Raw genomic sequence first — 14,047 nt, 5'->3', positions numbered from 1 at the left:
CACCACCAGAAACCCCTCCTAGATCTTACTCTTATTCATTCAATCTTCAAACTCTCAGTTTTTGATTCTCAAAGCAATCACAGAAGAAAAACAGGGGAAAGAGAGAAAAGAAAAAGAAGAATGAAGAAGAAAAAGAAAGAAGAGGATAAGAAGACAATCGAAGGCGGAAATCTTTTAGATTTTAGCTTTTAGGTTTAGTTGTTTTAACGGAGGTACTGTCAGAGGTTTCTTACGGGTGTGTACAACACTTAACGGATGTTAATAAAGTACAGTTAAGTTTTTTGGTGTAAACCAAGTGTAAGTTATTAATTAGGTGTAAATACTCACATAAGTTTTGTACACCTTCGTTTTCCCTAACGGCGTTATTAACGGCCAGTTAAATATACGGTATAAAAATAGTGTAATTCAGTTTTTAACGTCTCAACCAATAGAGTTCCGCTACTTGTCCTTTCCAGAATTACTATGTGTGAAAGCTTTTATCTAATTTAATTTAAGAGGTTGTGTCATATTCACCGTGCGACGTGGGACCTCATATGACTTAGCATTTTAAAGGAGGGGAGATGTCAAAGTTGATTAGTTAACAGATTTGTTAAAAATGCGTACAAAATCATGCATAAACTGACACTTTGGCCGAGTGGTTAAGGCGTGTGCCTGCTAAGTACATGGGGTTTCCCCGCGAGAGTTCGAATCTCTCAGGTGTCGTTTTTATTTTTTTTCCCCAGAGCTCATTTATTGGAAATAAAGCCCAATACTCTTGTGTGGAAGCCCATCCGGATCATCATCACCAGGAACCTTCGCTCTAATATCAATTCCAAAAAAAGGAAACTAGGTAACTCAGTACATACTAATTCGACTGGAACTCCAATTTCTCAATATTTATTAAATAAATCTAGGTTTAGGGTTTGATGTGCTTATAATCAGAAAAAATCTTAAAGCGAAAGGTGTGGAGAGCTAAGGTTAAAGAGCAGAAGGAAAATTCAGAGAGTTGAAAAGAAGATTATACGCATAGAAATTAAAGAAAACAGATTATGGCTCCAATCAAGTTGGTGATTAAGTTGAATGGTCGGCCAATTTGTAAGCGAAAATTAGAGATTGAAGATCATAATGGGCTACAAGAAGAGAAATCATCTAAAAAGGTACGTCTTCTTGATTCTGAAAACAATGTTGATAAATTGCTGTTAGGGTTGAAAAAGAATAGGAAGAGAGATTTATATAATCAAAAAGAGAATTATCGATTACTGTTACGTAATAAATTGTGTGGAATAATGTCCAGGAGAAGTTTATTGCGTCGGGAAAAACTTTGTTTAGTTCTTGATTTAGATCATACATTACTTCACTCGGTTAAGATTTCGGATGTGTCGTTGGATGAACATGACTATCTCAATGGTAAATCAGGATTAATTACTTGCATGAAGACTGTTGGGAGACATAGCTTATACAACCACAGGGGAAGGTATACAAGGTTAAGGCCTTATGTGCGAGATTTTCTAGAACAAGTATGCCAGAAATTCGAGCTTTACGTTTATACGAAGGGAGAAAGGTGGTACGCTAAAGAGGTGGTCAGATTGATTGATCCTAAAAGTGTTTATTTTAAGAACAAAGTGATTTCGAAAGATGATTCTACTGTCAGAAATCGAAAAAATCTAGACGTGGTGTTGGGAGCAAATGCAACTAACACGGTAATTATCGACGATACAGAATCAGTCTGGAAAGAGCACAAAGATAACATCATTCGCATCAACAAATTTTATTATTTTTCATCAAGAAATGGCGGTGGACATCGATTAAACATGGATAATGATGAGTTGGATGAAGACGACGGTGCCCTCAAAAGAATCTTAGAAGTTCTGCAGCGTGTTCATGAGAAGTTCTTTGAAGAGTTCCCTGCCAAGACTGATGTTAGACCAGTGTTGAAAGCGGCGCTTAAAGAAGTTTCTGCAAATTGATTAATTTCAGTAATTTAGTTGATGTTAAATAATTTTGTAATGTAGTTTCAGTGATTTGGGCTTTCTCTTTTTTAATTTGTGCAGGATATTATCATATGGACTTCTTTGCTTCTGGGTTCTGGGGAGCTTCTGTCCTGTGCGGCTATAATAGGCTTAATCCAAGGAATGCATGGTATTATGCATTGTTATGGTTTGTTTTTCTTTATGCAACATCTCCCCTTATTGCAGCAACCTAACTTGTTTCCATGTCACCTTTTTCATCCATTTGGGTTAAGCAGAAGTTTACTCTTTTCTCCGTGAAAGTCTAATACTCATAATGGGTTCTATACTTCTCAGATCTTAGTGCTTGATTTCTTTCATAATAATTTCTGCAGTTTTAGGATTCATTCTTTTGAGGACCCAAGTTGCTTAAGCCGACAATCAAGCAATGACTTATCTTGTAGTGTTGCAGCTTCAGTTTGTCTGGCCTTCCATGCTACAGTGATTTGCACAATTGATGTCTTATAAACAAGGATTTCTTGGTGAGAAAACGAGGTTCTGAATGTTCCTTTCTCTCCCGAATTAGCTAGTTTTCTGTCAGTGTTGGCTACTTGATCTGTTCTGATTAATTTGCAGGCAACGCACGCAGAAGCAAGTTACTATGAATAAAATGCACTTCTTCGATTTTGGGTTTAGTGCTGCAGCTCCTTTTGAAAGACCTGCACCACCAGGCTAGAATGAGATACTCCTTTCTTTATTATATATTCCTGGTAATTTTCTCCAATGCATTGGTTTCCGGCATTGAAAGAACTAAAAAGGAAACACTGTCCCACGCCCTGTCTGATTTGGATCAGTTACCGTTCTTTGTTGACAGCTTGGATAATCCCTGTCTAACAACTTATGTTTCAGTGTGCATCTTCACATATTGACCCATTTCTTCTGCTGTATGATGACTCAATCGAGTTAGAGGTTTAAATGGAGTCTTAACTTTTAACTTGAGGAACCCACTTACCTGAATATGATCAGGAAGATTTTCATCTTTAGGCAGAATGACAAGAAGTAGCTCTCTACCCATTTCTCTAAGTAATACTGCGACACTAAGAAACTCAAGGGGAAGTTTCTCCACATCAAGGCGGAACGTTTGAGTATCCATATGCATTTCTCTGAAGTTGATAGTTGGATTCCATCCAGTTACAAGTCCCCTACAATGTGGAGTTCTCACTTGAAGAACATAAAAAATGTACTACTTTCAAATGGTGGACCTGTTACACCTGTAAGTACTTGATTACAAAGCAACTTTAGTGTTTATTCACAATTCTAAATTTGTACAAATTTTTAAATTCTGAAATAAAATGGACTTCGGTTTGGCGCTGCTGCTCCTTTTGAAGGACCTGTACTGCCAGACTACCTGGTCATTTTAGCATTGAAAGAACTAAAAAGGAAACACTCTGTCCCATCTGATTTGGATCAGTTACCATTCTTTGTTGATAGCTTGAATAACCCCTGTTTAAGAACATATGTTTCAGTGTGCATCTTCATATACCGATCTGTCACAGCAGTAAATATCATTTTCAAGTCTCAAATAACTTCAGTTGTCTTAGAATGCAATCTTAAAATCTCTTAAAAATCCAAACCTTATAAGAACAGGATGAGATCAGATTCAGCAGATTCCATTGTATCCTGTTAATTATGAATATCAGTATGAAACTATTCCTCATGAATATTTTCCAGAATCGGGGAGTAATAGTAGCATCCAAGTGCTGGTTCTAGTTCTCAGTCTAATTTTCTATCATCATGACATTGGAGAGAAGTCATACTTGGTAATTTAATGCTTGCTACAATATTGAAAATGGAGGGAGAAATTATCCGCGAGTACGACCAGCAAAAGTGTACTTCTCCACATTTATGCCGTCTTACATGTTCAGGGTGCCGTGGGTGGGGGGCGGTTGGTTGCAAAAGTGTACTTCTCCACATTTATGGCGCGACGGCTGTCTTACATGTTCAGGGTGCCGTGGGTGGGGGGTGGTTGGTTGGTGGGTGGGGGTGGTGGGTGGTGGTGGTGGTGGAAGAGTTATGCTAAATCACAATTTTGGAACCCAAAACCTAACCAAAAGTGCTAAAAAAGAATCGGCGACATTTAGCTGCATAACATTATCCAAATTATCACTTTAAATATATAAAATTGTCGTCATGTAATATGAATATCTAGCAATCCCAGATTTCCTAACTCCAGTTTGTTGAATTTGATTTCATTATCAGACGTTGGATGAGATGATTTTAAAATTTAGCTGGATTATCATAATATAGACGATATGTTTCTATTCTTCACATGGACTGCTGGATTATCATAATATAGACGATATGTTTTTATGCTTCTAATGAGATTATACAAAACCCTTATTTTTCTTTGATATAAAAAAAATGCTACTTCCCCCAGGGACGTTTGCACGTGCACTTAACTAGTTATCCTTAATGAGTTAATTATTTCAAAAAATTAAAAACTTAGCATAGTAACAAACTGTAACATAATTATCTATAATTTAAATAAGTGTGATAAAACAATTTAGTAACATTTATAAATGTCACTGATTGGCCATAATAATAGAAATAAAATAAAGGGCACACAATAAGTTGGGGCCCGAAGCAACCGTCTAGTCTGCCTTGCCTTTAAGACGATCCTTTATAGCGCTTTCAGTGTTTCCTATAGGTTTCAATGTTGTAACTATGGAGTGCTTATGATGTTTGTGGGTTAACTTAAATGAAGGTTCGGCATGTTTATCGGATCAGTATTATGATATATTCACCATTTCTCCTAGTCCTATACGATGTTAAGTTTCCTGTCATTTGTACATATCTGGAAAATACCAAAGGAAGATGTCAGCATAGGTACCAGCGGCATGATTCTGAAAAGCACTAGCAGCCAGCAACAACCTAAAGATTGACGCCGCCAACGAGAAAACTCACCTGAAGAAGGCAGAAGGACTTCCCCTTATCCGGAAGAAGAGTCATATAGTGTTTCCCCTTTGGGATACACGTGGACGGCATGGAAAATATGAGCTTGCATAAGAAGATAAGAAGTACATGTGTACGGTCTTAAGACTGGGAGCTTGCTGGAAAAGATAGGAAAGGATATACGTTTGACATTTATATAAAAGGGGGTCTGCTCTCAACTGACAGATCTACTGGTCATTTTGTGGAAAACTGTGTTATACTTTCTGAAGCGAGTCTCTAAACCTTACTTTATATGTACTCTGTATATTTGTACCTTATACATTTTGGAGACCACATTGGGAGACTTGGTCATAGAGATAGGACAAAGTTTATCACATGGACGCTGAAGTACATAACTACCTTGCTCAGTCGCAGGTGTATGAACCACTCAATGAGGTTGAGCAAGCGTTGTTTGACGCATAGAAGAAAACGAGCGGTAAAGTCAAGTGTTGCTCGTAAGATTGGCGGCTCTTGACCCGCCAACAGGGGATTATAAAGACGAAGGTCCAGAATCACCCCCGCGAGGCCAAAGGTAGGGAGGCGGACCAAGGTGAACACCTCAAGAGCGGTCACAAGCCAATCAGTCGGACAACCAACATGTGTTTGAAGAGCAAGATCGCATTGCACTCTCTGGTGGAAAGTTCACGAAACTTCTCGAAGAAAAATATGGTCTAGAGACGCAATCTAGTACTTACACGATAGCGTCCCCTATCCCCCTAGAGATATTTTCTAGGACCATTGCCAGCAAAGTACAAACACCAAAGATTAAACTGTTCGAGGGTAGTGGAAACACCACAGAACACATGCATCGCTTCACCATGTCTCTCAACGAATATGCACAAGATAAGAATGTATGTACGAAGGAGTTCGGAAAGATGCTAATAGCGGATGCATTCACTTGGTACATTTCCTTAAATCCAAACAAAATACGCTCATGGGATGAGATGCGCCAAGTCTTCATGCACGATTTAATTCACATCAAGTTTTTGGCGCCGCTGTCGGGGACTGATAATTGTTGTTTTTAATTTTTATTAAGTTTGTACCTTTTTGTTTAGAATTTTGTTTTTTGTTTATTTTATTTTATTTGCAAGATTTTGTATACATTAGGTAAGGTTAGACTTTATTATTTATTTATTCTCTTTCATTTTATTTCTAGTTTTTTATTTGGGTATATTTGTATTTTTGGTGTGCAGGATAATTTGACGTTTAAAGTGGAAATAAAATTTGCATACCAAAAAGGTAAGTAGAATAATATCCAAGCTTTCATTTTATTTTATTTTGTTTTTATTTTTGTAAATAACTAGATTAGGAATATTCTTTTAGATTTTATTTTATTGTAAATATTTTAGTTGTGCACACCCCAATTGCTTCGTCAGAATACCGAATTTAGAAAAACTCGTGGAATAGTAAGCTGATCATGTACCTTGGACCTTATGGGAGTTGCTAAAATTCCACAAACCTTCGCGTTTTGCATTGACCAGTCTCTGGTTGTAGGTATATTTTTCTTAGGTAACCTGAGACTACCCAATTTTAATCAAACCTGAATTTGCACGTGCACCGAAAAGAAAAGAACAATGTCAAACTGATATTATGTAATGACCCGTCCCTCCACCGATATTTTCCCCACTTAGCCATTGCGGTTATCCGGCAGTGTGGGGTTTTTCAACGGGCATCGCTGCGGTTATCCAGCAGCAACTTCCCGAGAGGTCACCCATCCCTGGATTACTCCCACCCGAGCACGCTTAACTGCAAAGTTTTCTTCCAACTCTGGATCCAATTATGATGAAAAGACCTCGATGTTAGGAAATGACAAATCATTACCTATATTCCATTCGGCCAACCACTGCCGAATATCGGGGTATTACAATACCACCACCTTAAATTGGAGCCGTCCTCGGTGCCGAATTACAATACCACCACCTTAAATTGGAGTCGTCCTCGGCTCCGAATATATTCTCATGCCCAAATCTCCAACGTTCCCTGCCCCTCATAAGAAGCACCTGGACCAACCCCATCCAGCGTACCTTCCCATCCTCGGAAGGTGACCCATCGTCGTCTCTGATACCATTTGTAATGACCCGTCTCTCCCCTGATATTGTCCCCACTTATCCATTGCGGTTATCCGACAGTGTGGGGTTTTTCAGCGGGCATCGCTGCGGTTATCCAGCAGCAACTTCCCGGGAGGTCACCCATCTCCGTATTGCTCCCGCCCGAGCACGCTTAACTGCAGAGTTTTCTGCCAACTCTGGAGCCAATTGTGCTGAAAAATCCTCGGTGTTAGGAAAGGACAAATCATTACCTATATTCCATTCGTCCAACCACTGTCGAATATCGGGTATTACATATTATAAGGACCAATTTAATGAGTATCGACCTGAATTTCAAAATGGACAATATTCGTACTGTGACCGTAGTGTGCATAGTACTTGGGACCACTACTGAACTTCTGAAGATTATGGCTCATACCATGGTGGTCCCAATTACTATTCGCACACGCACCAGTCATACTAACAGGTAAATGAGCAATACTGTAATGACCAAAATGTAAGTTCTCCGTCTTTGTAAAATTTAATGAAACAATTACAACATAATACTTCTTATGATCCAAGTCTTTCCTTGGATGAATTACTCGAACAAGTATCTGAAAGTTCACATAGGCTTAACATAACCATCGAAAAATTGAGTGACTTTTAAAAATTATGAGGAAGAAAGTGCAGTTGCTAATATTGCTCCATATGAACTTAAACTTCAAAATTGTGTCTTCGATTTTACCTTTCATAATGATGATTATTATTTACCTAATTTAGATGACGGGGTTAGAATTGAAAACTCCGCATGTTTAGATTAGGCTCAACCATCTTCGTACTATCATAATGATGAGGATAGTGTTGATGAAGAATTTGAAATATGTAGTCATAGTGACGAGGAAATTGTTACCCCAAATGAGCTTCATGATGATAATAATGTTGTTTCCTGTTCAAGTCCTAATAATGTTGATAATTATTCACCAACTCAAAGGGAAGAGGATTTGAGTAAAGATACCATTATTTTAGACGCTGTAATATTTCCTTGTATCTATGAAGCCGATGATGGTTTAGAGGAACGTGTTTATCCCGAGACTAGTGTTTTAGAGTCCAACGATACAAAGACAATAGTCTCTGACGAAGATGATAATTTGAGTAAAAGACACTCACCTGATTACAATCTAGATGAAATAAATGACCATTTCCCTAAATCTGATAATTTAGAAATTAAGAAAATTATGACTAGTTTATCCAAAGATATTGACAACTCTAGGTTTGGGGGTGAATATCATTCTCCCCGTGGTTTACCTTTGACTCTTATAAAGGTCCCTAACTTGGGACTTGACGTATGTGCCTCTATCATCTTAAGAGATTATCTTCGTACACAGTTTCCCGAGCCTGATCTTGCTTTCCAATTACCCAGGTTATTGTAATCTCTTTCAGGAAAGTTAGATAGTAATCACAAAGTTCTCTTTGTCTCAGTTTTTGTGATTCATCAAGATAGAGGTGGTAAAGAATCCAGGATTCAAATATAACTGAGTGTATAAGTGTTCCGGATTTGTAAGGTTTTCTATATTTTTTAATTGCAAACAAATTTCCAATCCCTGATCTATTCGATTTAGAGGAAAATCAATAGGCTTATCTGTTAGAGGCAGATAAGTATCAAAAGTCTTCACTTCGGCTGAAGCAACTCTTAGGGTGTAAAGGACATCAGTTAACGAAATTAATTTTTTAAATCCTCGCGAGGTTCAAGAGACGTAAGGAGTGTGACTGGATTCGGTCTCATCTACATTCCAGTCCGAAATCTGATAGTATGTTACTGTTTGTAACGGCTTAATACAGTTTGGTGTTCAAATTGCTATTGCAATTTCCTTGTTAACAAAACTTCTGGTGTCTTATGTTTTTCCTTTTCTGCATTATATTGTTTATCTTTATAATATGGTAATACAAGTTGTACGTATACAGTCCTAGTAGATACGTCCATATAATCGTAATCGATTATGAGAATTGTTTCTTGTAGAATTCGTATCTTGGAAGACTTGTAACAAGTTTATTACTTGGAAAAATTCCGATTGGATTATTTGGATACGACTAGATTGATCTTGGATATTGATTTTTGAGATGATCCAACTTCAAGTACTTTTCTTAACAATCAGGTTTACGGACTCCTTAGTCTATACGTACTAATTGAGAAGAGATGGATATATAAACTCTACATACATATTGTCAGGGATCATTAAGATGGTATAATTGTAATTGTATTAGATTTTGCCCATACAGGTTTCCGAACGAAAAAATTGGTGGTACCCTTTCCTTTTAAGATTCATAAACCAAACTGTCCATTTCAAATTTGGAGACTAAATTTCAAATATCCATTCCTCTTAGAGTTCCACAACCATAAAAATCAAAAATTTATCATCGAAAAATCCTACAATGACGCATAACAAATGTTTGTACAAATTTCGTAAACTCTAAACTTAAGGATGTTGTAAATTGTAAACTTGTGAAATCATATATTTGTATGTAGAGAAACTTCTAAATTATAAGAATAGTTTGGTAGTTCATGGGTGTGTTTGTTGTAAGCAGAATAAGAAAGGAAGTTTGTTTACGATCTTAATTATGATAAACGTTATAACTATTGTGGGGGCCTATGGTTATTTCAAACAAAAAAGATATAACTTTTTTTGGGTACAAATTTATGGGGTGGGGGAACCCACAAACACCCCTGTGGATTCTTACCTAGTACCACATTGATGTAGGAAGCACGCAATACAAGCATGTGTCTCATAAATAAAAAGATTGTTGTCTGATACATAAAAAATGTACCTATTCACGTGAGGCCTGACTTATGTATTGGTATGACTTTTATTAGTGAAACCGATCTTAAGTAATCACTTGATGGTATGATCGAGTTTGTGTGTGTAAGGCTGAATCTGGGTAAAGGGGAACCGATCCTAGTAAGAGGTGAAACGCATACAAAGGGGAATCGATCCTTGTATGAGGTGCAGCAAGGTTTATAGCAGAAAGGGGAACCGATCCTACGGACATGTGCAACACATATGAGTTAGATACCATATATATGTGGGGAACCGATCCTAGTACCTAGTCAACCAAAGTTTGGAAAGCTAGTGTGACTATGCACAATACTCACATAAAGGTGGAACCGAAACTTGTTTTTGTAGAACCCAATGATTTGTGATTGAGTGTTACTTGATCAATCACATAGTTCTTGAAAGTCAGATGAACCAATTCTAAACTTGTTTGGAAGTGTGGTAAATTGATTTCAAGTGAGTAAGTATGAAAGAGGACTTATAAAGAAAGGATGCCGACACACTTTGAACACGTGCATTAATGCGTATATTTTTATTGTTCAAAGATATTCCTTAACAGCTAAGAAGGAAGAAAATCCCAGGATCGAAATTAAATAAGCTAAGAATCTTTTTATTTAAGGTTTTTAATTATATATGGAAAATAAGAATTAGTAATGTGCATTTACTAGTTAAAGATTTTCCATGGAGATTTTCGATCAATATTTTGGACAAAGCATTCTCAGGAATTATGAAAAACCGAATCTGGAAATTATTATTGAATATCTTGAGAATATTTTCGGTTTTGGAAATTCCTTGGTATCTAAACTTCCTTGTCTATAAATACTTGAGTTTGCATTTCTAGCAAACTAATCCTTCGTGACAGTAAACTTCCTATGTTGTGCTGTTACTGGTGTAGCCACCTATTCGGAGAGGAGAGTAACCTAATTAGGCGAAATCTCTTACGGCCGCACAGTTTAAAGTCTTCTTTGGGATTGAGAATCTATAAGAGTACCGTTGGTGGAACTTAGATAATTGTGGTTTATCTTTTGTTTTCGATTGATTTGATTGACTAACGGTGGTTGAAATTTGATTGCACCTAGTTTCTTTATGCTTGAGAATCTTCTCTTCTGATATAAGATTCACTCAAACTAGTTCGAAGTTTCGACAGGGATCTTTAGACTGTTGTTAGTGCTAAAGACTATCTTGTGATAATCCATTGTTAACAGACTCCGTTCTGTGCGTGATTGATCACAAGAGATTCAAGTAGTTGTGTGCAGGTGTTTATTGAAGATCTAAGAAGATTTGAAGACAAAGAAGAGATAGAAGATTTCTGAATTGGGTTTATAAATCTTTAGTGTGCACAATACTTGTTTCGGTAAAAGAGGATCCAATTAATGGTCGGTTTATCCTTGTGGTAGATTGGATTGATTAGTTGTGTAGATTGGCATGAATACGTTTCCTTGGGATTAAAGGTATTGATTGCAAAATCTTAACGATTACCTTAATATAAGATAGATCTAAGGACCTGATTAAGGAGTTTATGTTAAGATAAACAGAAGAGTTTAGGTGAACTATAGGTTTAGTTACTTGGTCTCAACTATACGAAGTTGGTTTTATTTTGTATAGAGGCTTAATCCTGAGAGTATTCAATTCTGGACAAGGTCCCGGGGATTTTCTGCATTTGCGGTTTCCTCGTTAACAAAATCTTACTGTGTCATTTACTTTATATTTCCGCATTATAATTGTTTTATTATAATTAAAGTAAATTACACAAACGTTAATTCCTATTTACTTGATAATCAATCCTATTGTGTTTGGTTAAGTCCGAACCATTGTATCAAGTAAACATACTTCGTTGTTTTTTTTTTCCATCTCGTATCCATAGACGATCACACGAAGTGTGAACCGGTTTGTTGTATTGTTTCGACTCTGTCCATAGACAATCACTTTCGGAGAAAGGACTTATAGGAAGGAAAAGTTTTAGCTTGAGTTATATTTGGGTACCCTCGCCTTTTCACGAGTTTAGAACACTTAACCATTATTGGATATGTCATGTTGTGCACTCTTGTACATATGTAATCCATGTCGGGGAACCATAGTATGCGCACCGGTTTGCGTACCTGTTGGTTTGAGAAATCCGGGAACCTAAGTATCCGTACTGGCGTACAGGTTCATGTCCGAGAATTTCTGCTGGGATTTGAAGTTCGCGTACCCGTTTGCGTACTGGCGTAACTCAACCTTAGTCCGGGTATTTCAAGTATGCGTACCTGATAGACGCATTTATGTGTCTAATATAGCCCAATTGTATATATTGTTAGTACCCATTTTTGTACTTATTATGGTATTTTTTTTATTTGTAGGTGTTTTTGGAAAAAATAAGGTTTTGCGGCGAAAGTGACTAAAAATGTGGCATTTGGACCTCTGTAGACAGTGAACCGGAGGAACCCCGAAAAAAAATGCGGAAAAAGTCCCAGAAAAATTACTAAAGGCACCCAAGTTTTGGATGTTTCCACCCCAATAATTTTATTTCAGCCCCAATTGCTATTAGCACCCCATCAGAGGATAGGGGGCAACCATCTTCAAAATTCAAATCATGCAAATTGGCGGGAAAAATTGCACACAGCGAACAGATTTTTGACTTGAATTCTTGGGCTGTTTTAACGAGATTCAATAGCTGGAAACGATTGGGTTAGTCTTGAATGGAGTTAACAGGCCTGGTACGTCTGTTTTGATCGATGAACTTGGGATAGAATAGCCGGACTGAGCTAAACAGAGAGATGGGAATATGGGTTCTGTTTTGGCAGTTACGTACGTATGATAAAAGGAAAGATATGGGAGAAGATAACACTAGGTTTTGGTAGATATTCTCTCAGGATACTGTACGACCATGTTGGGATAGTGTCGACATCTACAGACGCGTGCAAGGGAAGAAAATCGAAATAAAATACTCGAGAATATTTTCTTTCACTGCCGAGTGATGACAGGATTTTTGGAGTTATTGCGCATGATTTATTCGCCCTGTTGAGTATAAATAGGTTTCCCTGGTTGCTAAGAAGGGGATGAAGAGTTTGGGGTCGAGACAGAGCCGAGAGGAACGAGAAAGAAAAAGTTTCAGAGCTTGTCTCTGCTGCTGCCATTAAAGGAGAACACGAAGAACAAAGCACCAACATAGGCAGTCGTTTAAGCTACAGTAACAACGACAGCCGTCTGTGGGTCATACATACTACAACACTTTTCAATTATCGTTCTTTGTAACGGTGTTTGCAATAATTAAAAACGTTGTAAAGACCCGATTTTCATTATTTTCTCCTTTTCATCATTTGTACACCTCCTTTGAGCAATGAAATCAACTTTTGAGAGTGTTTCCAATATGCGGAGCTAGAACCCATCACTGGGACAACGGAGGAAGTAACTTTTCATGATTGTGGTAAATGAATTAATTTTTTATATGACTTTTTGCATAGATTTAATTTTTTAATGATTTCTATTAATTATTTGTTATTTTGTCTGATGTCGCATGCTTAGTTTAAATTACTTTTGATGCGTCATGCTTGCGACTTACAGATAATGTTTTAAGAAATCAAGTTTTGGCAAAGAATTAGAGTCACAACTTCTTTTGTTTGAGCTATATTATCTAGAGTTAATGACTGAACCACAAGAATATGAAAAGTTGTGAAATCCTGCGTCCTAGTGTCTCTTCATCCTGTGACAAATATTGTGTATATATTTTTGTTTTAAAAATATTTTCAAGTCCGAGGAACGAATCCCTTATTTATCCCTTAAAAAATACTACAACAAAATGGTGCCGCTGCCGAGGATACCATAATAAGTACAAAAATGGGTACTAACAATATATACAATTGGGCTATATTAGACACATAAATGCGTCTATCAGATACCCCCAAACTTATTATTTGCTAATCCTCGAGCAAATTTATTCTAGAAAGGAAAAACATTTGAACCCCTAGGTGGCCCTAGTGGCGGAGTGTTGTCTCCGGAGGGTTTACCAGAGGTGTACCCACAAAACCTTTACTCCAGACCCTAACTATCTACGCAAAATCTTGGAAAGCACTAAAGAACCTCCTTGGTTGGCATACTTATTAATTATAGGAGGAAGTACCCTGATGCGAAATTCCAATTACTGTACACGAGTTTTCACTCAAGCATACTAAAATTCATATAAGTGATAGAGCTCTACTAAGATAGTTTCACGATGGACATCATACTCGGAGTCAGACTAATCACATGAAAAGATTAAGAAGATGGAAAAAGAAAAATGTAGATGGTTGAAAAGTGA

At 37.2% G+C, this 14,047-nt stretch overlaps 1 protein-coding gene and 1 non-coding gene across 5 annotated transcripts; both read left to right on the top strand.

The window, feature by feature from the left end:
* The first annotated feature begins 620 nt into the window (after positions 1 to 620).
* On the top strand, positions 621 to 702 carry TRNAS-GCU. Its single transcript has one exon. It is a non-coding gene; the product is annotated as a tRNA-Ser (tRNA).
* An 85-nt stretch (positions 703 to 787) lies between these two features.
* LOC113346127 (RNA polymerase II C-terminal domain phosphatase-like 4) lies at positions 788 to 3,922 on the top strand. 4 transcript variants are annotated; one of them, XR_003358425.1, is made up of 4 exons: positions 788 to 1,136; positions 1,274 to 2,467; positions 2,562 to 3,198; positions 3,657 to 3,922. XR_003358425.1 is itself a non-coding variant. In XM_026589721.1 (3 exons), the coding sequence occupies exons 1-2, from the start codon at positions 1,105 to 1,107 to the stop codon at positions 1,944 to 1,946; spliced, it is 705 nt and encodes a 234-aa protein (XP_026445506.1). In that variant the 5' UTR covers positions 788 to 1,104; the 3' UTR covers positions 1,947 to 2,480; positions 2,562 to 3,616. The 4 variants fall into 4 exon arrangements, 2 of the variants coding, with proteins under 2 accessions (XP_026445506.1, XP_026445505.1); XR_003358426.1 differs by lacking the exon at positions 3,657 to 3,922 and having other exon boundaries at positions 1,274 to 2,118; positions 2,321 to 2,467; positions 2,562 to 3,607; XM_026589721.1 differs by lacking the exon at positions 3,657 to 3,922 and having other exon boundaries at positions 1,274 to 2,480; positions 2,562 to 3,616.
* The last annotated feature ends 10,125 nt before the right edge of the window (positions 3,923 to 14,047 follow it).

Source organism: Papaver somniferum, unplaced genomic scaffold (genome assembly GCF_003573695.1).
Source record: "Papaver somniferum cultivar HN1 unplaced genomic scaffold, ASM357369v1 unplaced-scaffold_93, whole genome shotgun sequence".
Taxonomy (NCBI): domain Eukaryota; kingdom Viridiplantae; phylum Streptophyta; class Magnoliopsida; order Ranunculales; family Papaveraceae; genus Papaver; species Papaver somniferum.
The sequence above is the reverse complement of the archived record's forward strand: the minus strand, read 5'-3'. Positions and strand labels throughout refer to the sequence as shown.